The sequence below is a fragment of the Quercus robur genome, chromosome 11, assembly GCF_932294415.1.
Source record: "Quercus robur chromosome 11, dhQueRobu3.1, whole genome shotgun sequence".
Taxonomy (NCBI): domain Eukaryota; kingdom Viridiplantae; phylum Streptophyta; class Magnoliopsida; order Fagales; family Fagaceae; genus Quercus; species Quercus robur.
The window spans coordinates 9,093,240-9,120,590 of NC_065544.1; the positions used below are offsets into that span (position 1 = coordinate 9,093,240).

Genomic DNA, 27,351 nt, shown 5'->3' on the forward strand with positions numbered 1-27,351 from the left:
CTTTTGTCCTAATATGTTTCTTTTCACGCACTCAACAACATCAACAACGTAAGAAATATGGATAGATAACATTGACTTGATAGAAAATATTTGGATTGTCCTAATATGTTTCCTCTACTTATTTTATTTAGCGATTATCTTTTATTTACAGCAGTTTTAATAAAAAGTTTTCAGCAAAAAACTATAAATTAAAAACTGTTCTCAAATGGACACTTCATATGAATCATATTTTAATAATTATTAGGATAAACCATGTGTCATAACCATGATATTTTGCTATTAATCTAAACTCAAATTCCATTTGGAAAGGACATTCTGGTAATTCTGTCTCACAAGGACGTCTATATAAGGACCCCAATGTGCAATTGATAATAACACTAGATTAAACCTGGAGTTTGCCAAATAGCTTCCTAGTGTAGTATAGGAAGGAAAATCCTCCTTTCTTCACAGCCTTTTAGTTGAGGAAGGTAATATGCTTTGCAATCCTTTTCATTTGCATATATAGAGCCTAACTAGCTATTCCACTACTGAATTTTAGTTGCTCGATGCATGAACGTGGGTGAGAAATTATTATAGAACGGCCATTAGTCTCTTTAATCATTTTACTACTTTCAATGAAAAAAAAATCATTTTACTTCTTTTTCATTGTAAAGATCCCTGCTCATTAGTCTCTAACATTGAAAGACTATTTATAACTTCCTTTTTCCTTGGGGATAAATATTCATGATCTATAAATAGACACAGACACATGCCTAAGTTCCACACACTTTTACACACTTTGCACCAAACCAAGCCCTATAATCATAGTTCATTAATTAGCATAGATATATTCTTTGTATCAGAGCATAATAACATATGTTGTGGTTGAAGATAATATGGACTAGTTTTGATCGTTTTATCATGAATTTTCTTTACAGTTTTCGGAGTCTGAAACAATGTGGAAGCTGAAGCTTAGTGAGGGCAATGATGTGAGGCTTGAAAGCGCAAATAATCATATTGGAAGGCAATATTGGGAGTTTGACCCGAATCTCGGAACACCCCAAGAGCAAGCTCAAGTGGAGAAAGCCCGTGATGAATTTAAGAAGAATCGGTTTCATGATAAACAAAGTTCTGATCTCCTAATGAGAATTCAGGTGAAACTAAGCTCTCCTTTAATCCATTGAGATTTTTTTTCTTTTCTTTTCTGAGAAGAAAGTAGTTTAGCTTTAAAAAGTCCTTTCTTTATTTCTTTGACTAATTATTCATCGTTTTTATACAATATTGTACAGCTTTTTCTTCCTGTAATTTTAACAAAATACAACTAATTAAGTTAATTTTCCTGTTATCAGATCAATGCGGTTTAAACTTAAATTGCTCTTTATTTTGATTTTGATTTTGATTTTGATTTTTCTTCTTCTTTTTAAATATTTTCTTGGTGGTAAGTAACCTTGTAGTATTTCAATTTTTTCTTCTGATTCATATGAATGCTAGAAAACATCAACTTTTACATTTCTTTTGGTAATTATATAAGTCTGTGTGTACGTGTATATATATATATATATATATATATATTTTATTTTTGGAGAAGAACATGTGTGTATATTTGTTTATAAAGAAAAAGGAATGCAGTGGTTAATATTAAATAGTTTAAATCATTGAAGATGAATTTTTTTTTTTCCTTGATATAGTAGAAAAGGGAATGTAAAACTGGATGAAAATATATATAGAAATTAGGCATGGTCATCTTTTGATGTTAGGTCAAGATACCATTTATATATTTCACTAATATGGGATTATTTTTTCCCAGTCAGAAGTCAGAACCAACAAGGTATGAATAATAAAGTACTCAGAAAGTTGATTTCCCAATTATCAAATTTATGCTTCGGCAATAAAAAAGGGTCAAATTTAAGCAAAAGCTCTTCGGGTTGGAGGAGTATTCTAGAGTCTAGACTATGAGGGAGTTATTTAATAATTAATAATTAGACCGACAGTACTGGTGAGTGCTACTGCTACACATAAGCATCAGATTTGAGAAGTTTGTGAGGATATATGTATCCATTTAAAAAGAAAATGAATCTTGAATTTGATATAGAATATCACGCGCATGTGTAAGTGTTCTATTCAACCTGCCTTTTATTCTATATAAATTTGAAGTGAATGCTCAAAACTCAAAAGCATTGATTTGATGAAGAGAGAGACTTTTTACAAAACATGTCTTTCATGAACATATGTTTTCATTTACACTTATTAGATTAATCAGGGATCTAGCTAGGAGTTTAGCTTAGGGGAACTAAAGTATAATTGATTTTTTAAAATTAGCATTAATAAAATTTCGACAAGAAAAATGATAAAGCTGCTACTAATTATACTAAAAGCTTACAAACTGATGTGATAATTATACTCACATCAATATCTTAATAAATAAATAAATAAATAGATAAATAAAATTACAAAATTACTATCAATTTTACAACATAATATTTTCAAATTGATATGGCAATGAATGTGTTCCATCCCTAATTATATTTCTCAATATTAATTTATAGTTTGCAAAGGAGAATCCATGTGAAATGGAGCTACCTCAGGTGAAAGTGAAAACTGAGAAAGAAATAACTGAGGAGGCAGTGGCAACCACATTGAGAAGGGCGTTGAGGTTCTACTCAACTCTGCAGACTGAAGATGGGTTCTGGCCAGGTGACTATGGTGGCCCCTTATTTCTCTTACCTGGCTTGGTAAGCTCCTATTTTGCTTGCCCTCTTTCTTTAAAGTAAAACTAAATCAGCTATCATGTAATGTATGCCTTTCAGATTAGTCTAATACTCAGCAAAACACATATTGGTGAACTTCAGAAACTTGCAGGATATACTTCAAAATAGGTTTTCGTTTTTATTCTCTTTATTATTTTTATTTTATGAACTAGTAATGGTAATCTACAGTTATAGTAGACTTCTCCCTTAAATCCTTATTTTTCCATACATATTGAAGTAAAAGCCCTTCGCTTTTTAAAAGGAAAAAGGTGTCTTTTTAACCCAAAAAAAAAAAAAAAGTCAGTTTTAAAGTAGTCGATTAACTTTTTATTGAGATTTTTTTTTTTTGGAGAGGGTCAATTTTACAGTTATTTTTTTTATCTGATGGTTTATAGAGTGTCATGTCATTTAAAAATTTTAAAATCTTTGGTAGATTTTGTCAAATCCAAATCCTTGATCTTTTAAACCTATTTAAACAAGATATTTGGATTTTAATCACTCAAGTCAAAATCTTTTTACTCAAACGCACTATATAGAGGAAGATTAGGTAACATCAATTTTTTTTTGGAAACGGGACTTAGAATTGTTTTTGCTCAACAGAAAATAAGGGGTGTGGTGGCAAAACTTTTCAATTTATAATTGAATATGTAATAACCCCCTAAACCACACATCCTAAACCACATTGAAAGGAAGAAACAGACTATAAGGCGATTAGATGGTTACTTTGCCTACATTCTAATCTATCATATCAGATAAATGTGAACTATGCACTACATAAAAATGACATGGTCAGTATTTTCCTTTGAAGGGTACGACCAAAGAGAATTTTACATACTGCAAATGCCGAATGAATAATGATGCAATATTCATATCAATTCACCGCAACAAAAGTACTAATTTAAATTATCTAAAGAAAATTTTCATTGAATTAGCATTCTATTGCCAAAGCAACTAATTGGCTATCTTATAGTCGTTTATGCATAGAGGGGTAAAAAAAAAAAAAAAAAAAAAAAAATCAAAGACAGGCCAAGAAGACGTTTGAACTAACTCTTTATGCTTTGTTTTATTTTATGGATATAGCTAAATACATTTTAATTTTACAAATTGACCCCACTTCAATATCTCATACTATAATTGCATAACAGCTTACATTTCATGACTTCTCACAACTTTTTCTTCTATTTCACACTAACCCTCATCTCACATGAATGATAAATTGCATTATAAATCTAATTAGTAATTCACTATTATATAAGATAAGATGTTATTCTCAGAATACTAATTAATTATTTTTCTTTCTCTTAACTTTGAGGGGGAAACATAGAAAAAAAAACATAATACTGTTGAACACTTACTATACGTAAGATTTCACTTACCTGATGCATCTTGAAAGATTAAGAGAACGTAAAACATCATATATGCATAAATAAAACTTGTAAACAAGTCATTGCTTCCCAGCTCATCTTAAAAAAAAAAAAAAAGTAAAAATTACTTTTGTTTATTAAATGTTCTTCTCTTGTACGGGAAAGAGAGAGACATATATCTTTTAAATCTTTTATAAAAATATATTGATGGAGATGATGCTTTGACAAAGATTGAACGTAGAGATTATAAACTTAATTAAAATTTTTTTTTCTCATTTGATTGTAAACTTTTCATTACATGTATTCATTGATGTTCTTCTCTCTTGGTCCCAACTCCCAAGCCCATCTTAAAAAAAGGGTATAAATCACTCACGTTACGTGTATGCATTGATGTTCTTCTCTCTTGTACGGAAAGGAGAAAAATATTTCGTTTTATTTTTATTATTATAAAGAAAAATATTTTGATGGATATATGCTCTGATAAAGATTGATTGTCGAGAGCAAATATTCTTCACTATATATAAATGTCAACCTCTCATTTCAAAGGAAATCATGCAAAATTTTACGGGATGTTGATCTAACACATAATGCATATAGTTATATCATATTTGCAATCATTTTATTACATGCATGCATTTCCTCTCAAAAAAAAAAAAAGTGTTACGTGCAATAAAAAACTAATCAAATAAATTAAGAATACGATATTTTTAGCTCCTTTTATGAAAAGAATTATTGTACAAACTCTAAATTGTCATTATAAATTAAGAACCAGACCAGGCTTTCATTTTTATTTTTTATTTTGTTGAGAAACAAGCTTTCATTTTAGTGGAACATCACGTGTACCTTTTCATTATGGTCCCCTCACTACTAGTCGGCCTCCCCCTCCAACTTACAGTTATTTTTTTTTCAAATAAATAATCATCAAATATGGATTAATTTAATTTCATAATCATATTTAGTCATTTTAAATAACAATTATTTGTACTATAATATAAATTATTACCATAAAAAGAATTAAATATGTACAATAATATATTTCTGAAGAAAGCAACTTCTGTGAGGGTTGCCTGAACATTATCAATCCATGTTGATCAATCTTGCCTCAAAATTATATATATATATATATATATATATGTATGTATGTATTATTGTTATATATATATATATATGTATGTATGTATTATTGTTATATATATATATATATATATGTATTATTGTTATATATATGTATGTATAAATCTTATCGAAACAAAAAAGAAAAAAAAAAAAGAAAAAGAAAGAGAAAGAAGAAAATGGTACCTATATTATTATTATTATGTGAATGGTACCTATATTATTATAACTTATTAGTATTTTCTATTTCATAAAGCTTAAGATTTGGATTCAACCCACTCTAGGTGGGGAGTTTGTAGTACTAACTATTAAAGGTTCTTCTATCATTTGTAAATTAAAAAGGCAACTAAGTAATTTTTTTAAAATATTTTTTTTTGCTCGAGCATAAACATATTAAAAAGGTTGACTGTTTTTAATGACAATATTTTCAAACATTCTTAACAATTTGCCATAATTAATAATTTGATGAAATGGTTAGTTGTAAATAGTGGACAATCACTTTTATATATACCTACTATTTTTTTTCATTAATCATATATAGTTGATTATATTAAAATTACGACAAAAAATTATGACATAAAAATGTACATAAACTTTCTCTATTTTCAACACAAATGAAAGTCAAACTTTGGTGGGTAAATCCCTACATGCACCATATATGAATCTTGGAATCCAATGCTTACTGACAAAAATTTCAAATCTATGTTATTTGTAAGAGGTTGGCTGTGGATATATCAATTAGATTATTAAAAAGTTGGTGTCTTACACACAATAATAAACACAATCATTTGTCATATATAGGTAATTGGCTTATCTATAACGGGGGCCCTTAATGCAATCTTGCCTCTTGAGCATCGACATGAGATACTCCGCTATCTCTACAACCATCAGGTATATTGTCTCTTTTCAAATATGGTCTTTATTTTGGTTGATTTTGATTTTGATTTTTTTTTATTTTTTATTTTAAAAAATTTTATTGACCAATGAATATTGAATAGGCACAATAAGCACAAAAATAAGGAAGGGAAAAGAAAAAAGGAAAAAGAGAAAGAGCAGTCACTTTAGTTATATATAGGACAAGAAATAGTTCAGAACAAAAAATGATCAAATAAAAATATTAATTAATTTGTTCTTTTATTGGGCAATAGACATTTGACAATGACATACAGCCTATAAAAACTAATAACCCCCCTTCTTTTGGGGTATGGAAAGAAAATTCCAAAGGCACCTGATCATAGTGAATATACTCGATCTTTCCCCGGCCAGTTAGTTTATATTGATTTATAAGCAAGATTTGAATAGAATGGTTAATTTTATACTAGTTTTATAAACAAGATTTCCATATCGGGGAAAGAAGAAAAACATAATTGTTAGAATAAAACAACAAATGGCTGACAATACATAATAGCCCAATTTAAAGATAGCCATTTTTTTAAAATTTTTTTGAGAAGAAGGCTGTAAATTTTATTAAGTAATTCAGCTATATCTACTAGGATTACAGCATTGAGATTGAGATCTAAAGATAAAAATTATTTTGCTAAATTATCTAGTCACTTTGACCCTAACTTCCTAAACCTAGGTTTAAACTTATTTATATAATCTGGTCGGGTTTATTGTCTCGTTCATTGGGCTGATGACTTATAGGTTAGAGAGTAATTACTTCAAATTAGGTTACATTAATCTTAGTAAGTACATAGTCAATGAACTCTAAATTCTAAATCAAATGGTATCTCATACCTTCATAAATATATGATGAACATGTGATTATGCGTTTAAGACGCTCATCACCCTGTACATGTGTTATCCATTAAAAAAAGAATAAAGAAAAAAAAAAAAAAAAGGTAGTAAATTCAAATGTGATAATTTTGAGCTCAAATTAAGGTGCTGATTTATTTGTCTTCTATAAGAAGTTAGAAATTGAATCTTTCCTTTACAAAATCTAGTGTTCATCGTGCAAACTATAAGTTTAATGGGTTTCAATTTATGTTTTTTTCTTATGAAAAACAAGCATGAGATGGTAGGAACGTTCTCTCACTCGGTTAGTTACGTACACAAGTAAACCTTGCATGACCTTTTGCTAAGCTCAACCTTAATCTTCTCTTTTTTAATGTGATTTTTTTGGGGGGAAGATTGAGAATAACTTTATAGCTAAATGGGTTGCAGAACGTTGATGGAGGTTGGGGATTACATATAGAAGGAACTAGCACAATGTTCTGTACAGCTCTCTGCTATGTCACCCTAAGATTGCTAGGTGAAGCAATGGATGGTGGGGATGGTTCCATGGAGAAAGCAAGAAAATGGATTCTTGATCATGGTGGCGTCACCTACATTCCATCATGGGGCAAGATGTGGCTTTCAGTTAAGTATATACTTCTTTATCATGTCCAAAAATCAAATATAAAGAATAAATAAAGGACTGTACATTTTTCTGTTTAATTATATTAGCAAGTGGTCCTAGATTTAGACGAATACTTAATGATAAACCTTATAATCATTGCAGTTATCGAGTACATGAAAAATATATAGATAAAATTTAAATTATTATTATTGTTGATGTCATCTTGACTACAATTATCTTTCCTGTTTATTTTAAATATTAGATTGTTTTTTATTCCAAAATTTAGTGTAGGTTAAAAAGTGGTTCTTTGTTTCCAAAAAAAAAAAAAAAAGATTATTTTTTATTCCAACATTTAGTATTAGGCTAAAAAGTGGTCCTTTCTTTGAAAAAAGAAAAAAAAGAAGAAGGTGGACCTCAATGTATGTAGGTTTATTTATTTATATTATTAAGAAACATTGTACGTAGGTCTTGCTAGATAAAATTTGATAATTTCCATCACAATTATGATTACACAAGTGATGACGTCACTTAACTTATCATCTTTATGGCTGGAATTATATTATAGAAAAATAATATCAATTATATAATTATAGTCACGAATCTAAGTCAAAACCTGAATTTTGAAAGTTCAATAAGTGCATAAAACACTAAATGTTTAGACCCCCAATTTACAAATAACCAATTCATGCTTAATGTCAAACAATTAATGTGCAGAATATGAACATAAGTTTAAAATAGAATTGATAAACAATTTAAATCAAATAAAATCACATCCACAGCAGAAATTAAATGGAAAAGATTAAGGGAAGAGAGATGCAAATACAAGGACAACGCACGATGTGTTATCGAAGAGGAAACCGAAGTCTTCGGCATAAAATCTCTCCGTCGCCCTCCAAGCGGTAAACAATCAACTAAAGAGTGTAGTTGGGATACATGAACAGCAGAAGACCCTCCAAGCCTAATCTACCCAATGTACCTAAGCCCTCCAAGCTTCTACTCCAACGAGGTTGCGTCGAACTTATTTCTTCTTTAGTTTGTCGGATTCCGCTACTTGACCATAGCATCTACCAATACGAAATTGGTCCCTTCTTAACTGCTTCCCAAACACCAAATGACTTTCTCACAGATATGGGTATGGTGAGAAAAGGTTTTGGTAATGTACCTCTCAAGGATTTGACAATAGAGAGGAAGAGAGTAGAGGAATTTGAAGAGTCTTTATGTGAAGATTGTGGATAAATCAATCTTGTTTTTCTCTCAAAATTCTCTCTGGAAACTTTCTAAATATCGTGGGTATAAGGGTGTATATATATAGTAGGATGAGAAGGAATGTGAAAAGTCAGTTTTTTCCAAACAGGGTGTTCTGGATACTTGACCTCGCGACTGGGTTGAGTCGCGAGTTCAAGTCACGAGCTAACGGCTTGGCCAGCCTGGGACTTTTGCCCTATAGTGCAATAGCTGGTGTGACTCTTTTGCTTCTGGCATGCTTGGCACGTATGCAACTTTTGGCGGCTTGCAAGCCGCGAGCCACCCACGAGATCTAGTCGCAAGTCCGTGCTTCTTTGCACAATCTTGAGCATTTCTTCACACTTTCTCACACACTACCCTTTCATGATTCCCACCTAAATACATGATTACTAATTGTTAAAATACAAGCAAATTTGGTACGGAATAAAGCCAACAAGATGGTTGATAAAATTCAACTTTACAATCTCCCCCTTTGGCTATTCCGTGACAAAACCCTAAAACAAACTCTAGACTTAACATGTGAGTTGGGAACAGTTGAACAAAACTCACTTACACCTAATTCTAGAATCTGATAAACTCTTGAATCATATGAACAAGAATCTCCTGAAGCATAACAACACGATATCATCATTGTATGCAGAAAAACTTGTAATAACATATGAGACAAGCACAATGCGATCAAGCAAAATGGAATGAGAAATAAATCATGGCTTGGCCAAACAGGTAATCACTATAAAGTAGTGACTACAATGCTCATTCATACTTGGAATGAACATCCGGACATACAAGTTAATAAGCTCAATGCAAATCACTTGCATGTCCAACACTCAACCAATGCACAATACATAAAGTATATGCATTTAGGAACAAAATCCTACTAGGGTACAAGAGTGAGAATACTTAAAGAAAATGCAAAACATTTAGGTAGAAGTATTAGGCAACAGAACATAAAGGCTGCATAGCAAGGCACAAACCATAAAAGCCTACAAACACATGGAAACAAATCCTAAAAGCTTACAAAAGCAACATGGGCACAAACTACCATAAACATAGTTCCATAAAATACTGAAATAGCATAAGCTAATAAGAAGCAAAATGATAAACAGAAATATTGAACATAGGCCTGCTTCAATGCCACAGAAATACACTATAATTTATCTAATAACCCTTCTTCTTCTCTAATGACCTAGATAGCAAGTCAAAAAAAAAAAAAAAAAAAAATCAAAACAAAACAAAATATGAAACTGAAATTCATGAAAGCAAAGGAACAAAACCTAGAAACTGAAAATTCCTAATAACAATTTAGTTAAAATTTGATACAAAACCCAGAAATATAAAATTCCTAATAACAATTCAATTAGAATTTGATCTTCTAGGTTGTTTCCCTGATTTCAACGAAAATCCCTAAATTGACAGCAAACATAATTGAAGACAATAGGGTAAGAGATTAGTTGAAAATTACCGAGAAAGAACGGTCTGATATCAAGAGTTCCTAGAATAGGCTTTTTTCGTGCTTATGCTGAAGGCCTCTTCATCTTCCTTCCTCCTTATTTTCGAAGAAAAGTAGAATGAAAAATGTCTCTGAATTCTGATATTAGATTTAGCGAAAACCAAGAGAAAGGAATTTGGGAGATGTCATTTGCAAAATCGTGTTTTGAGATTTTTTGATTTCTTATGCCCAATCAATGTAGTCTTTACCGTTCTGCCTCTTTCTCTGTTTCTTTCTTCGGGTCCCAACCTCTTTCTCTGTTTCTTTCTTTGCGTCCCAGGCCTCTCGCCTCTCTCTATTTCCATTTCTGTGTACTCTTTAATTTTAATAGGTTATTTTTTTTTTGTTATTTATAATGAGAGGCTTTAAACGGTGTGTAGCATTACCAAACAACATAATTTATCACTTTTTAACTTGTACGTGGCTGAATTTTAGATGGACATTTTTCCTATATGGCAGCACCTCCTTAATTGTAGGAAAAGACTTCTGTTATTATATATAGTATATAATTATTGAAAAAATTTGTAGGTACTTGGGGTATACGAGTGGAGTGGCAACAATCCATTACCCCCAGAAATATGGCTTCTTCCTTACTTTCTTCCTATACATCCAGGTTCTTCATTTTTGTCTTTTTTTTTTCCTTTAATTTTTTAAATGGGGTTTCTTTATTGTTTGTATTTATTTATTTTTGGATAACGTTTAGCTACAAAATTAGTTGTAACCTTAAACTACAAACCTTACTCAATATTTTTTTATTGGAAGTGAAGTTTGACAAATCTACCATTAGATTACATTTATTTCTTATATCTTCCATACTTACAAAATTTCTAGTAAATTAAAGATCAATAACTATGTTATCAATAGATTGTTTAAATTGTAAGTTTTTGTAATTTAAAATTATGCATAAAATAGAAGTTTATAGATCATGTAGTAAATAATATTCAATTCACACAAAATTAGACATGTGTTTAAGAGCGTAAAAAATATGTAATTTAACAGTTAAATTTTCAAAATATATATTAATATTTATTTTATTACGTAAGATTGTAGTCTTAGGCTACAATCAATTTTGTAGCAAATCTTTGTCTTTTTTTATTTTTATTTTTTATGGGCCTCCTACTTTCTTTCTAAATTATTATTATTTTTTATGGGTCTTTGACTCTTTGTAAATTATATAATTGCACATGCCATGAAGTGTGCACCCTTAGAAATATTTAAAAAATAGGGACAACAAATTTCTTGCATCATCCAAAAGAAAGAAAAAAAGAAAGAAAAGAAAAAAAAGATAACATGGAGTGCAATGCATGCAGGACGAATGTGGTGTCATTGTCGGATGGTGTATCTGCCAATGTCGTATTTGTATGGGAGGAGATACGTGGGTCCCATCAACAGTATTATTCTCTTGCTCAGAAGAGAGCTCTATACTCAACCGTACCATCAAATCAATTGGGATCAAGCTAGAAATTTGTGTGCTAGGGTATGATTTTTTTTTTTGAAGAAAGAAAATACATGGAGAATATGCAAATTATTCCACAACTTTTTTGCTACAATTCTAATGTAATGGACTGTGAATGGTTGTTTATCACTTATACATGAATTTATCATTTTTTCTCACTACTCACACTTTACCATATCACAGTTGTGGCAAAAAAATTGTGTAATAGTTTGTAGTTTTTTGAAATCTGAATTGCGTGCCTTCGGTTGATAGAAATTTGATTATTGATGATGCCATTTTTTGTTCTTTTGGGGGGTGGGGTGATTCTAACCAAAATGCAAGACCTATCTAGCAGTGTGCGTTTGATTGTTTGATTAATAGCAGTATGACTATTGATGATAGCAGTATGATTGTTGATGATACCATTTTTTGTTTTGTTGGGTGGTGGGGCGACTCTAACCAAAATGCAAGACCCATCTAGTAGTGTGCGTTCAATTGTTTGATTGATATCAGCCTGAATATTGATGATAGCAAGTTGATTATTGATGATGCAATTTTTTGTTCTTTTGGAGGGTGGCAGGGGATTGTAACCAAAATACAAGACGCAACTAGTGTGCATTCGATTATTTGATTGATAGTAGTTTGACTATTGACGATGCTTGTTTTTTTTTTTTTTAAGGGCCGGGATATGAGAGATTCTAATTAAAATGCTTCATTTCATTAGGAAATGAAGCAAATGATAAATTTAATCATTTAATTTTAAACTCCCTCCTTTAAATGTAGGTGTCCTTATTAAGTGGGCCTAGTGCATGATTTTTTTATTAATATATATATTTTAAATGGAAGATAAGGTGGAGACACAAGATTGAAGGTAAGACCTCTTACTCTGAATCACTGATACCGTGATAAATTATCGATTGATACTAAAGTTTAAGTTGTTAGAAGTTAAATGGTAAATTTAATTATTTAATCTAACATAACTTTTTAATATTTTTGAATTAAATTCATGCAAAATAATGAAATATGAGAATAAAAGAAAATTTTTGCTTGGATTTTATTCCAAAAAACAATTTTTTTAAAAAGTCCCAACCGAAATATTTATTTGACATAAAAAATTAGATGAAGTGTTGTTGTTGTTGTTGTTGTTATTTTTATTTTATTTTATAAATTTTTATTTTTTATAATTTGATATTTGGAGGAGGAGAAATTTGAATCTTGAATGTCTCACATGAAAATACCATAAGATGCTAGTTGAGATACAAAATTCTTATTTAGATGAAAATAATATGATAGATTGCCACCTAACCTTTGTCCATATAGAAAGGCCAAAGAGGAAAAAAAGATAATGTGAGGACCACAGGATATTCGTATTCCATCCTAAGTCAAAAAGGTCAAATAATTGAAATTAAAGTAAAAGACGTCCTTATATAACCAATATATATTTGAAGTTTAATCAGATGCACACTTGAGGGAGTCAAAATGCTCATAGATGCAACCAAGAAATGAATGAGACTTTGCTAAAAAAAGAAAAAAAAAAGCAAAAGAAAAGGAATGAATGAGACAAGCTCAAATCCCACGGTTACAGTAAGATATCTTTTATATTCTTAAAATTTTAAACTGAGGTCAAAAGACAAACACAAAGTTGAATGTCATTCCCCAGGAGAGGAACAAGTAGAACCTTGGTGATCAGATTTAAATATGATTATTGTTTAAATGAACATGATGACTTGGCATAATAATAATGTATATAAAAATTAATAAAATATATGTATAAAATATTCTAACTATTTTCCAAATATTAAAATCATTAACATATAAAAGTTAGGGTAGGCCTGAGACTCAAATATTCTTATTTATTTATTTATATTTATGAAAGAGACTCAAATATTCTTGATATATTATAAATACCAAAAAGAATTATTGTTACCTACCTAGGAAGAAAAAGAGAGAGGAATTGCTAAGATCTATATCTCTATAATTTAGTAGTTTGTGACAGAATTACCCTCCAAAGAAAGAAAAAAAGACGGAAAATGAAAAAGAGTTTTTATATATCTAATATCTCTCCTCCTTAAAAAAGATATAAAAAAAATGTAATTACATTTGTTAACTTTGCCCAAAAATAATTTTTCTTTTTTAAGTTTAAAATTGGTCATTTTTGTCCAATAACTTTGCCTAGAAATCATTTTAATTTTTTAACTTCAAACTTAAAAGGCTAAAATGAATTTTAGGTAAAACTACTGGACTAAAATGACCAATTTTAAACGTAAAGAACTAAATAATTTTTGGATAATATTAACTGTTGTAAATTACTTTTTTGTAAAGGAAGAAGTGTCCAAATAGTTCTGGACAATGGGTTTAGGGGTTATCACCATCATAAAAGTCCATTTTACAATGATATGAACTCCTAGTCCCTCTGGTATGGGCCTTTTCCTCAACCTCAAATGCAATTTGTTAAAAGAAATATAAGGAAAAACCTTGTTTGAACAAGATGATAGTTTTACAGGGGGACCTGTATTGCCCACATTCGGAGGTACAAGACATGTTGTGGGGTTGTCTTGACAAGGTTGCGGAACCTCTTCTAATGCAATGGCCTTTCTCAAAGCTACGACAGAAGGCTCTTGACACTGTGATGCAACACATCCACTATGAAGATGAAAACACTCGGTATATCTGCATTGGTCCTGTTAATAAGGTATATACTTTTTTTCCTTGTTTATAAAGAAATGAAAAGCTAAATATTGGGGAAACATTGGTTTTGGACTGAGCCTAGGGTTGTGGTCCTGTCACCTGTGGATATTTAACTCTCCATATGGCTATGCATGCTTATGCACAAAAGTTAGAGCCGCTAATTTCTAGGTGAGTAAATGAGCCGAGTTAAAACAAGTATTAAAAGTTCATGGTTTATTTATTTAGTTTTATTTCGAAAATGAAACAGGCTCAATCTCATTACTAAGTTAGATTACGTATTTAAGCTCGATTCATTTTCTCGTTGAACAAACTTGAGCTTGGTTTAGTTTAAATTAATTAGAGAAGTTTAGTCTAAGTTAATTAATTCTCTAAATCTTGTTTTGAGAAAGGAGGGAAGAGGGGGGGGGGGGGGGGAGCACTACAAATGCAATTTAAAAATAAAATCGAAGTAACTAAATAATGTTGGGCCTCTTAAGCAGGCTAATAAGCTTAGATGAGTATTAAAAGTTCATGATTTGTTATTTTATTTTATTTCAAACATGAGTTGAGCTCGAGCTTAAGCTGATCACTAAGTTTGCTTATACATTCAAGTTTAGTTCATTTTCTTGTGAAACAAGTTTAAGTTTCTTTACGAGTTACTTCATTGACTTATTCTTTCTCCATATATAGTAAAAACTACGATTAATTTTTTATATATAATGTTTTTACAAATCCATGCTAATAATTATTAGCAAAATTATAATTATAATTATATTAATGGAATTAATTAGATAGAATGATTTTCATTTATGAACTTATAAAAGTTGCATTCATTAACTTTTATTATTTAAAAAATATATAAATTTTTTTTTTGATGTGTAAAAAATATATAATTCTTACTATGGAATTGAGCAGTATATATATCGAGATTGGAAGCTATGCTATACGGTTATACCCACAGGATATATTATATATTAAAGTTTTGTTAAAAAAAATTGATGTGACAGTGTGTTCCGTACATTTAATTCATAAAAAATGGCACTACATTAGTGCATTCTATAATTTCTATTGGATATTTTTCGCTACTTTATTAGTTTATGTAATAATTATAAAATTCATTTAAAAAAAATACAATTGTACCTTAATAAACAAATATTTTATGAAGGTTATATAGAAGATAATCTTTTTGTTATGAGTATATAAAATATAACCTTTATAAACAAATAAACAAATTTATTTATTTTTTGGGCAAAAATCTAATCCTAACGCATACTATGTGTTACATGTATTTTGCAAAAAGAGTTTCCATACCATTTTTTTTTTTAATGGGAAATGTGTCGGATTCTTTTATGGTGCGCTCATCATGGTAGGCTTGAGATAGAAATGGTGTAATTTTTGAAAATTAATAAAATTTTTGTTGTTTGTTTAACAAAATTACTATTTCCATGAACATCTCAATTTTTATGAATGGCGAGAATTCTAACTCTCACATTTTAGATAAGAACAATTCTTGTATATCTTGTACACAATTACTAATGTAGTACTTAAATCAAATTATTTTTCTTGTTCTTTCTACATTAGAATTGATTTTAGAAGGAAAAAAAAATATTTTTCATCAAATAGTATGTTTATCAATGTTCAATGGTATTTTTTATATTAAAAAAATATCCATAAGGATCAATATGAATTATGTAATTATTAAAATAAAATGTTATATGTACAAAGTACAAACTGATTTTATGCAATGGAAATTTTTATATTTTAATATACTATGTTTCTATAATATGATATAGACTTGAATTCTAAGGATAATTTTATTCTTACAACTAGTGGGGCATTGGAACCCAGTTTCTTCATTAGGAGACGCGCAACACCATTGAACAATAAGTCCCTTGCTCAAAAGTGTATCCAAACAACATACATATCAATTCTCAGAAATTGTAATTTTGTGAGTTTAAACTCTCAATGATTTATAGCTTTCTTTAATTGAAATTTTCAACAACGAAAAAGCTCCATTAAAACATCATTTTCATAACCGTTATAAGTTTTTTTTTTTTTGGAACGAAAACGATAGATAACCGTTATAGGTTTTGATATCCTTAATTTTTGGTAATTTACATGTAAGGTTTTGACTTTTTTTTTTTCTTTTTTTGAGAAGAAGGTTTTGACTTTTTAGAGAGAGAGAGAGAGAGAGATATAGAGAGAGAGTAAATATATGACATTCTAAATTTAATGTTTTAATTATATTAAGACCATAAAAACACTTGATGTATGAAGAATATGCGATTATTTTGAAAGAATTAAAGAATACCCAAGAATGATTCGTGTGTCTCTATATATATGTGTGTGTATGAATGTATGAGCAAAAATTAAATATAGTACTTAAGTGCTGTTCTTTAGATTCCTTTCATAAAATTCTAAAATGTAAATTTTTTTTTTCATGGGTTGAAAATATATTTTTTAGTTAAATAGTCACATGATAGAATCTGAAAAGAGGAACCCAAGGAACAGTACCTAAGTTTTATCATATATATATATATATATATATATATATATTTGTAAGGAGAATGGTTCATGACTTGTTGCAATCGACTTTAGACTTCCTACATTAAAGTATTTGTATTATTCTTTGTTTCTCTCTCTCTCCCCCCAAAAAAAAATTTGTACGAAAGCAGAAAAGTTTTCATAAATTTAATTACCTCTACAACCAATGAGCTCCACTTATTTGTTGTTCTTTTCTTTTGGTTTTATTTTTGATATTTTTAAATACACTAATGTAAGGGTTACTAAGGCCGAAAATTGTTTTTCAATCAGGCAATTCTCTATAACTAAAATCATATGTTCAACCAGCCAATTTCACGTAAAGAAATTTGGAGATATTGGAATGTCTAGATACAAGTTAAATTTCAGATTAGTTTTTGTTACATTTTTATGAAAAATATAGAGAAAAGAGAGCATTGAGAAAAGAAAAAGGACGTTAGGATTATGGGTTCAGCTTAACCGCTTATGTCTATAGAGGAAGCTTATGGCAACTATATCTTTACTATAATTTCAATTTTTGTTACAATGAGCAAAATATGGGGTATTTATAGGAGACTAAATATTAAACTAACCATACAAGAAACCATTATTAATTGACTTATGTTACAAGTAAAATACTTGATATCTCTAACATTAGCTATTGGACTTGATATCTCTAACAGTTTTGAAGCAAAACATATTCCATTATAAATACAGGTACTAAACTTGGTCTGTCGTTGGGTGGAAGATCCAAATTCAGAGGCGTATCAGTGTCACCTTGAACGAATCAAAGATTATTTATGGGTAGCTGAAGATGGAATGAAAATGCAGGTTCTAATTCAAAAGCTTGTTCCCATGTGAACTTAGCTTTTCCATATTTCTTTATCTTGGCACCAAAATGTTCAACTAAGTTGAGGAATGAGAAAATATTTTTTATGAGGTGTGAGATATGACATTGATCTAAATTAAATGTTTCAATGATAGGGATATAATGGTTCTCAACTATGGGATGTGGCACTTGCGGCTCAAGCAATCCTGGCTACCGACCTTGTAGACGAATATGGTTCAATGCTTAAAAAGGCGCACAATTTTATAAAAAATACACAAGTAATGCTACATTAAAGTTTAAACATAAATAAGATTAATCACCAAAAAAGTATATTCATTTTGTAATTTTTGGTCGGATATGAAGGTTAGAACAAACAGCTCAGGTGATCTTCATTACTGGTATCGCCATATTTCAAAGGGTGGATGGCCCTTCTCAACTCCAGACAATGGTTGGATTGTGTCTGATTGTACAGCTGAAGGTTTGAAGGTAACCTTTTGTCTTACATAATGTTAGTTCTTAGATTTTACTGAGTTGTTCTGTCAGCTGAACATAATGCGTGATTTGCGGTATAATGATGCATGATTTAAGCTCTAGTCCAGTGCATTAAACCCATTGCGATGCAGACATGTAGTTGGCTTAATATATTGGGTCCAGTCCGTGATACATTGTTTATATGGGAAAACATAGGTACAGTTTCATATGTACTATGCTTTAAGTTACATAATTTAATACCAACACATCTAAAATATCTAAAAGATGAAACGTAAAATTTATTATTACTATGTCCTGTTGAGTTACATAGAATTTCGGTTCATTTCTATTCACTTCGGTTTATTTTGGTCCAATTCGATTCACTTTGATCCATTTAAGTCCACTTAGGTCTAATTTAGTTTGTTCAGTCCACTTTAGTCCATTCAGTCCATTTTAGATTAATTGACCCTTAAATATATTTATATATATATATATATATTTGCAATTTGCCTTTTCAATTTTGGGCTCAAAATATTATTGTTATTTCTTAATTTTTGGGTTAAAAGTATAAAAGTTCATTCAATTTGAATAAAACTCTTTAGTTTTGGGCTAAAAAGTATATATAAAATAAGCATTATAAATTAAAGATATAAGAGATCAATGGATAAAGTTTTTTGCGGTTGAATAAGAGATTTGAGATTTAATCCCCACTTATATCAAAAACTAATTACTGTCTTGATTTGATGATAAAAGAGCAATCATCAAGAGCAAATATTCTAAGTTGAAACTACATCTAAAAATAATTAGAGATATATATAGACCCTAAAAATGCAATAAAAATGATAAATATTCAAAATATCACATTAAAATTCAAGTTTCAACAATATAGGCATTATATTTGGAAAGAAAAAGAGCTACAATTATAAACTTATATAATAATTTAAATTTAATGTAACATGTTACACCTGTTATTTTAAAAAAGCAATTTCAATAACATCTTGTCCATTTATATATATATATATATATATATATATATTTATATATATAAATATTATAATTATGCAATTTAAATCTTTTTATTAAATAAAAATTTTCATATGTATATATATTTATATATATATATATATATATATATCACTACGTATTATTTTTTATTGCAAAGTATACTATATGTTTTATTACATAAAACATATAAAAATAGGAAATGTTTTTAAATAACACATACACTATTTATCTTACAAATTTTACATTGTATTCTTATAAAATAATTATATCATATTTTATCATGCATCGCGTGGGTTTGCGACTAGTGGTTCTAATTATATTGACCAATGTTGTCAGCTACTTAATTAAATTCAAATACATATTTGTAGTGATCTATGCAGCATATAAATTATTATATTTCTTAAAAACAATTAAATTCAATATAGTAATGTGTTTGAATTTAATTGAATAATATAAGGTAGGGGCATAATCGGTTCGGTTTAGTTGGTTTTCTTAGTGTTTGGCCAACTGAACCAAAATTTCCGGTTTGTAAATTTCTCCACCGAAACCGACCAAAATAATTTGAAATCAATCGGTTTCAATTTATTTCAGTTTTGGTCAATTTTCGGTTTATTAGCTTTAATCTCATAAACAATAGCATTGATTCAGTATTAAACAAAACCCAAAATACAAAAAAAGAGACGGTTATCAAGATTTTCAAAACCCTAACTTTAATCACATATAAAAAAACAAAGCAATAGAGAGTCAGAGAGAGAGACAGAGTTGTTGAAGTGTTGAACGAAGCAAGTCAAGAAAGAAAAGGGAAGAAAGAGAGAAGAATCATACCGATAATCAAAAGAAGCCTCAAGCCATTGATCAAAAGAGAGTGAGAGTGAAAGAAAGGGGAAATCGGCGTGTGGAGGTTAGCGGCAGAGGCAGAATCAGACTGTAGAGTGGAGTGTGGAGGCGGAGGCTGTTTGAGAATGAGTGAAAGTTGAAAAGTGTGAGGTTGTGAGCCATGGGGTATGTAGGGTAGAGTTTCTAAAATTTTTCTGTTGTTTTTACTTAATCTAATGTGTTAATGGGGTTTAAATAGCAAGAGGCTCAAATGTGTGGGTTTTAAAAAAACAAAAAATGTCAGACTGATAGGCTAAAAATGTATTGACCCATTTGGTAAATTAATCAATTAATTAGATAAGTTAATTAATAAGATTCAATTACATGCAATAAGCGTGGTAACACAAATAAATCACCAACTAAGTTAAATGCAGTGGAGAATAAATTTGACACAGTTGATTTGTTTACGAATGAGGAAAACCACCGAGGCAAAACCCCACTAGGTGAATTTAAAGTCACCACTCCCGAGAATCCATTATTATCAAAACAAGTAGTTACAAGTAAAATGAATCCCAGTACCTAATACGAACTTATAATTGAACCCTTACCTTAATATACAATTAGACTTGTAATGTAGTGACAATCTCTCCTTTTAATGCACGGCTCATAGTACATGACTAACCAATTGATGCACGAATTCAAGTACGTGACTAATACACTAACTTGGGAAATATATTGGTTGCAAAGTTCTTCTGTTCATCTAGACAATGAAGATCAAGAAGCTCCTTGGTTACAAAACCTTTGGTACAAAGATGCAGCAGCTTCTACAAAAGAAAGATGAACTAGGGCAAATTTGTCTCTAGCCGCAATTTGAGTGAATAATCACTTTGCATCAAGTTGCATCACCTTTGACGCCCGTTAAAATAATCCTTATATATGTCTAGGGTTGTGAGAAAAGAAACCCTACACAAATAATTTGGATATGCGTGAAAAATAGATCTGGAAATCTGAATTTTGTAATTCTTGATAGATACAACTTTTGTTGAGAGCTGTCGAGAATTATACATTAAATCTCGATAGATATATCTGTCGAGCTATTTGTTGAGCTTTAATAAATAGCACTTCTTCACTTGTTTTTTGGATAGACTTGCATGGCTTCAATACTAAACTTGGACTCTTGTTCCTTAAAGTATTAAACACATCTTAGATTTATCAAATTACAAGTAAAGTGCATTTTGTTAAAAGATTAGTCAATTCTACATTACATATGTTCTAACAAGTTCCACATATGTCCTAACACAGATGTTTGCAAGCTGGAGGCCCAATGTTTGCAAGCCCAAATGCATTTTATATTATATATGTAATACAAAATATATGATTATATAATTCAATTCGGTTTCGGCCGATTTGGTGCATGCAAACTTGCTACCGAAACCTAAACCGAAATTTTCAGTTTCTGTGAAATGGTAACTGAAACCGAACTGCATCGAAACCGAACCGAAATTTTGGCAACGGTTCGGCTAGTTTCGGCCCTTTTTTTGGTTTCTCGGTTTTGTACGCACCCCTAGTTTAAGGTATAACACCTAAAGTATAATTTTTACCCTTGTTTATAGAATAACATTAACATTATCATTAAACATAATCAAACTTATAAACGTACATATATGCAAAGCTAACCCTTTGTTAACTCATTATAATCTAATATGTAAATGATATGATTCATTATGTAATTTAACAGTTTTGACATATTGAAATCATTTGCAGTCAGCGCTTTTGTTATCACAAATGCCGTCTGACATTGTGGGAGAGGCAATAGCAGCAGATAAACTATATGACGCTGTTAATGTGATTTTATCACTACAGGTATAATTTAAATCATAGTCTTTTGAAATTGGTCTTAAATTATAGTCTTTTGCATATTAATTATTGTGCAAAATAAAATCAAGTCAAAATACAATTTCAATTCCTGCATTAGGAGTTAGATTTCAATTTTATCTATAAGTTATTGATTGTTACAATTTTTTATTTTAAAACTATACCTTACTGTCATTATGTGAACGACAATTCTTAATGTGCAGTCGTTTTTTTATGTATGTTCTTATAATGCTGAGACCAACAGGTGGCTTAATGTGTCACGTCAATATTATAATAGCATGTAAAAAAACATATTCTTGCAACAATAACAATTTATATATATATATATATGTATGTATGTATGTCAACACACATGCAATTGATACGTAGAATTATAATTCATGAATCAAAATCATAAAACTATTTTGATTAATGAGTTTAATTTGACCAAGAAAAGGGAAAAAGGAAGATTCAAACTAAAGATCTTTGCTTCAAGAAACATGGTTTTCAGCCTATTGTATTATCCATGTGATTTTGTCGGAATAAATTGGTCTTCGAATTGTTCATTTGAAAAAATTGAGGCCATTCTTTTGGATGATTATGATACTTCTCACAACTCTTGATTAACGAGGAATAATATAACAATTTTTATTCAATAGGATACCAAAAAATTATGGACGGTGGACTTATTCCATATTAAAAACAATCGTAAGAAATCTTTTGATAACATGGATTTGTGTTCAAGACAATTGGCCAAATCCCATGAAACCATTTCTTAGATGTTTATTGATATCTTCTTTAGATAAAGTAAATCGATTAAAATTCCTGAATAATTCATATCACATATGTTTTGATTATAATAAAAGATTTCATTTTAGTGTGAAAATGGATATGCTAATAATTATAATTTTATAACATATGTTTTGATTATAATAAAAGATTTCATTTTAGTGTGAAAATGGATATGCTAATAATTATAATTTTATATTGAAGAATTCATCAATATAATTTTCATTTGTAACAAAATATTTTCTGTGTTTTATATAAAAAACTGTTTTCTTTTCGGAGAGTCTATTTTACACCAATTGAATATGAATTTTGTTTCTTCTTGGCAATATAGAACAACAATGGTGGGTTTGCTTCATACGAGCTCACAAGATCTTATGCGTGGTTAGAGGTAAGACATTCTTTTCTTTCCAATTTGGTTTGTAATATTGAATCTTACCCATGGTTTTAACACATCATGTTTCTTTCATAGATGATCAACCCATCGGAAACGTTTGGAGATATTATCATTGATTATCAGTAAGATCGACCATGCCTACAATTTTACTCACGAACTATCATGACTTTCATAATTATTATGATTTATTATACTAGTTACTAAAAAGGCGGTTTTTCTTTTAGCTCCAATTTTAATCTTTAAATAAACACGTATGATTTTTTCTTACGTATAAACTTAGTAGTCTTTAAATATCAATGTAGACATTATATATGTACACAGCACACAACTCTAGTTTTTGTATAACATAACTAAAGGTTTTGGAATTATCTTATATTTCAAAATTTTGATTTATAATTTTCTTGGGTCATTATGTAGGTATGTGGAATGCACTTCAGCAGCTATACAGGGTCTGAAATCATTCGTGAAACTGCACCCTGGACATCGGAGGAAAGAAATAGAAGCATGTATAGCAAAGGCAGCTAATTTCATTGAGAGCATACAACTACCTGATGGCTCTTGGTTTGTTTTCTCCTTTGAGATCATACCACTCACATTATTATACGTTAGTTATGGTTTTGTCTAGATGAGCAGAGGGGGAGCAAATAATGGGATTTCAAAAATATTCTTTTGGAATTATATTTTTAAAGTCCAAAAATACAGAAAAGAATTATAGTAAATTGCAATGACTCACAATCACGAAATACTAAAACAAACATGCTCTATAATATTATGGTGAACTATCACTTATCCCAAAAGCTTAAATTATTAATAAATGATAATTTAACTGTGGGGCCCGAAATCTGAGGTCCTAGCCCACTTTGTGTTAAGGGCCCAAAGCCCAAGCCGAGGAGCCCTATTGCCGAGGACGCGCGATGAAAGCCCCTTGAAGGCCCAAGGATGTGGCCGAGGACGATCTCACGCTCAACACCTCACAAAACGCCTGAAGAAAAGGACAAACTCAGTACAAGAGCAGTACAAGGGGGAAAGCTGCCAACACCGTAATGTGGAGCCCTGCGTCTGACAAGCCCATACTTCAAACCATGCTATTTAACTTTTTCCAACCACCCCTAACCACTCTGACGTATGGATTGATAAGACGAGTCATTACCCCAAAAAAGGAAAAACTGACACGTAGACGAAAACGGGAAGTAAACATTGGTATAAAAGGGGAAGGGAGCCAGGGAAGAATGGGGGGGGGGGGGGGGGGTGGTGGGGGGGGGGGGGGAGGAAAAAGATCCTACAAAAAGGAAGAATGGAGAGAAGGTGATGCTTCTCGGACTAAGTCCGAGGACTCAAATCCACCGAGTTACACCTATGTAAAGTCTAACTATTCTAGCCAAACCTACCTTCGTATGAACTTCCATGAAAATCATGACTAAACCGCCATCTAACGACCAAGGTCCTGCCTTTCAAACCCACGCTCTACAAATGATATTGTTTGGGCCTTTTTACGAACGAACCCAACACTGTTACGGGTCGTTATAAATCGTGTCCTTACATTAACCATTTAATCATTATTTTAATTAACACTTTCCTATGCGTGGATCATGTTTCTTTCCTTAATAAGTGGAGACTAACATGTAAGATTTTTAGCATGTATATATAAAATATTTTAATAGTTACAACTGGAGAAAGGGAAATTTATAAACCTTAATTTTCCTAATAAAGGAGAGAAAAATTCTGTCATTAAGTTACAAAACTTTTCCTGGATTTCTAATAATTTGAAATGAGAGATAAATGGAAACATGATTCAAACTCAAGATATTGACTATGATAGACCAATATACATTGATAAACTACCATTTATTCCAAAATCTTAAATGTGTAGGAAGTTGTTAATTTTTTATGATTTAATAATTTTTTCTTAATAACCCACGCTTTAAAATACTGCAAAGAATAAAATTAACACACATCAGTGGAGCTAAAATTTTTAGCATTTAATACCTCAAAAAACTATTTTATTTATTTTAACACACAATTTCACAACACACCCTACATCAATGATCTTATTTTTACCATCAGCCAAATACTATTCATTTTTTTTTATTAATTTCTTTCTCACTTCTTTTCTCTTCCTCTCTACCTCCAAACCCAACTAAGTGATAAAGTAATAATTTTATTTATACCTTCTTGTTACAGTGAACTGCTGGTCTTGGTTGTTCACTGTAGTAAGAAAGCAAAAAAATTTACCTTTGGCTCCACCAATGTTAGGCACTTACTTGGAGTTTAAGGTGGAAAAATAGCTAAAAAGCTATTTTACCACCCCAATAATGATGCTCTTATATATAATGTAAACATGCATAACTTGAATACCTTTCCAAACGAAAAGCCAAATCCACTAGCCATCAACAATGACAGGTGGCCTAGTTAGTTCATAATATATAGCCATTAAGTTGGGCATTCACGACCATAATTTGTTAGCCAAAACCTGGTAAGAATCAAAGCTAGTTACTAATAATTGGTTACTCATTAGGAAAACATAAGGATTTAGCTAATTAGGCTCTTTGCAACCTTCCTATCCCTCTTGACCTCTTCTTGGACATGAACTAGCTTGGTTACTCTTCAAGCTAGGTTTTGTAGTGCTGCTGTAGTTAACAAATTTTTAAGGTGATTTCTTACCATTGAGCATGACAATATATAGTTTCTAAAATAGGATTGGATCTTGGGGAGTTTGCTTCACCTATGCAACATGGTTTGGGATAAAGGGTCTGGTGGCTAGTGGTAAGACCTACCATAATAGCTGCAGCATTAGAAGAGCATGTGATTTCTTACTTTCCAAACAGCTTGATTCAGATGGTTGGGGAGAAAGCTACCTGTCATGCCAAGATAAGGTAAAAACCATTTCAAGCATTGTCTTTTAAGAATTCTTTTAAAACACATTATTTATCTTGAATTTTTGGAAAAAAATTAAGCTAATTAATGACTTTAGGTGAAAAGTAAGAAGGTTAAAGAAAAGAGTCACAATGAGGTCCCGTATGATCCAATTTTACAACATAATTTAGATCATTGTAAAGCTGAATATTCAGTTCTGGGTACAAAAACTAACCTACGGCTCATAGATTTTCTACGTATTTTTATATCTTATTACGTGTGAACAGGTATACAGCAGTCTGGACAGAGCACACATAGTGAATACTGGATGGGCTATGTTAGCTCTTATTGAAGCTGGCCAGGTACGATACAATGTTTTATCTTTTTTCCATTCACAACGAAAATTCATCTGTCAACATGCCTAGAATTTTTAAGGTTCAAAAGACTTTTACATTAGTTCTATCTAGGAAAACGAATAATATAATATAATAATAAAGAGTACATAAAATGTACTTGGGAAGGCAAGGAAGTTCAAGAATGTGGGTGATTAAATCTGGGAAGAGATGAATGAGAAAGCACCCGCGCAATTCGTCTCAACCTGGGTAACTAGGTCATGCACAATGTGGTATCATAGTTTCTAATATTGCACAAATTAATGTTGCATATAGGATCTAACTCTCTAATTAGTAAGTAAGATAACACTAATTTGATATGTTGGTTTTTTTGTTACCAATTTGATGGTTAGGCCCAGCGAGATGCGACTCCCTTACATCGTGCAGCCAAGGTTTTGATTAATGCACAAATGGAGAATGGAGACTTCACTCAACAGGTAAATTTATACAAAACAAAAAGAAAAGGAATGTGTGACTATTTAAAAAATGGTCTTTTAGTTAGGAAGTTTAGTTATGGAAGGAATAAAAATCTTCTGTCTAACTTTTTATATTCCACTTTTTGCATTCGAAAAACATTGCCCTTATTAATTACATACATATGCTATCAAATACTCAGTGAGGAAAAAATTGTTTCTTAACCTTCAATAAGTGATACAAATTCTACTTCTTGTACATTATTAGCTTTGTTTTCTCCAATCTATAGGAAATCATGGGAGTTTTCAACAAGAACTGTATGATCAGTTATTCAGCGTACAGAAATATCTTTCCTATATGGGCCCTTGGAGAGTACCGCAATAATGTGCTTCTGATTTCGAAAAAGTGGTAAAAGTATTAATCAAGGCGGAGAAGTGCTTGTGTGTATGTGTGAATAATTATGTAAAAATGGATGATGAATTTCACTCTGTGGTTTTTATGTTGGTTTTTCTTTTTTCGACCTTTTTTTGGTAGGATGCGTTAATTCTTCCTGTGTACACTTAAACATACAATTAAAGTTTATAAGTTCATTCGTGATAATTTTTTCTTTATCTTTCAAAATATGTAAACATTCATA

General features: G+C 30.4%; 1 protein-coding gene across 1 annotated transcript; it reads left to right on the forward strand.

Annotated features, from left to right (window-relative positions):
• Window positions 1-387: 387 nt before the first annotated feature.
• On the forward strand, window positions 388-27,351 carry LOC126706727 (cycloartenol synthase-like). Its single transcript, XM_050406261.1, has 19 exons — window positions 388-467; window positions 918-1,133; window positions 2,526-2,711; window positions 6,005-6,094; window positions 7,367-7,561; window positions 10,804-10,888; window positions 11,586-11,752; window positions 14,214-14,402; window positions 17,615-17,728; window positions 17,882-18,004; window positions 18,090-18,212; window positions 21,783-21,881; window positions 22,993-23,049; window positions 23,131-23,177; window positions 23,473-23,616; window positions 25,751-25,928; window positions 26,196-26,270; window positions 26,654-26,737; window positions 27,004-27,351. Exons 2-19 carry the CDS (start codon window positions 936-938, stop codon window positions 27,124-27,126), a joined length of 2,277 nt encoding a protein of 758 aa, XP_050262218.1. The 5' UTR covers window positions 388-467; window positions 918-935; the 3' UTR covers window positions 27,127-27,351.

What these genes read in the sequence shown, in the direction of transcription:
- LOC126706727 (XM_050406261.1), top strand. Translation starts at nt 936, where the DNA reads ATGTGGAAGCTGAAGCTTAGTGAGGGCAATGATGTGAGGCTTGAAAGC. An exon ending in CTAGAAATTTGTGTGCTAGG is followed by an intron (nt 11,753 to 14,213) that starts GTATGATTTTTT and finishes ATAGTTTTACAG; the next exon opens with GGGGACCTGTATTGCCCACA. An exon ending in ACCTGTCATGCCAAGATAAG is followed by an intron (nt 25,929 to 26,195) that starts GTAAAAACCATT and finishes ACGTGTGAACAG; the next exon opens with GTATACAGCAGTCTGGACAG.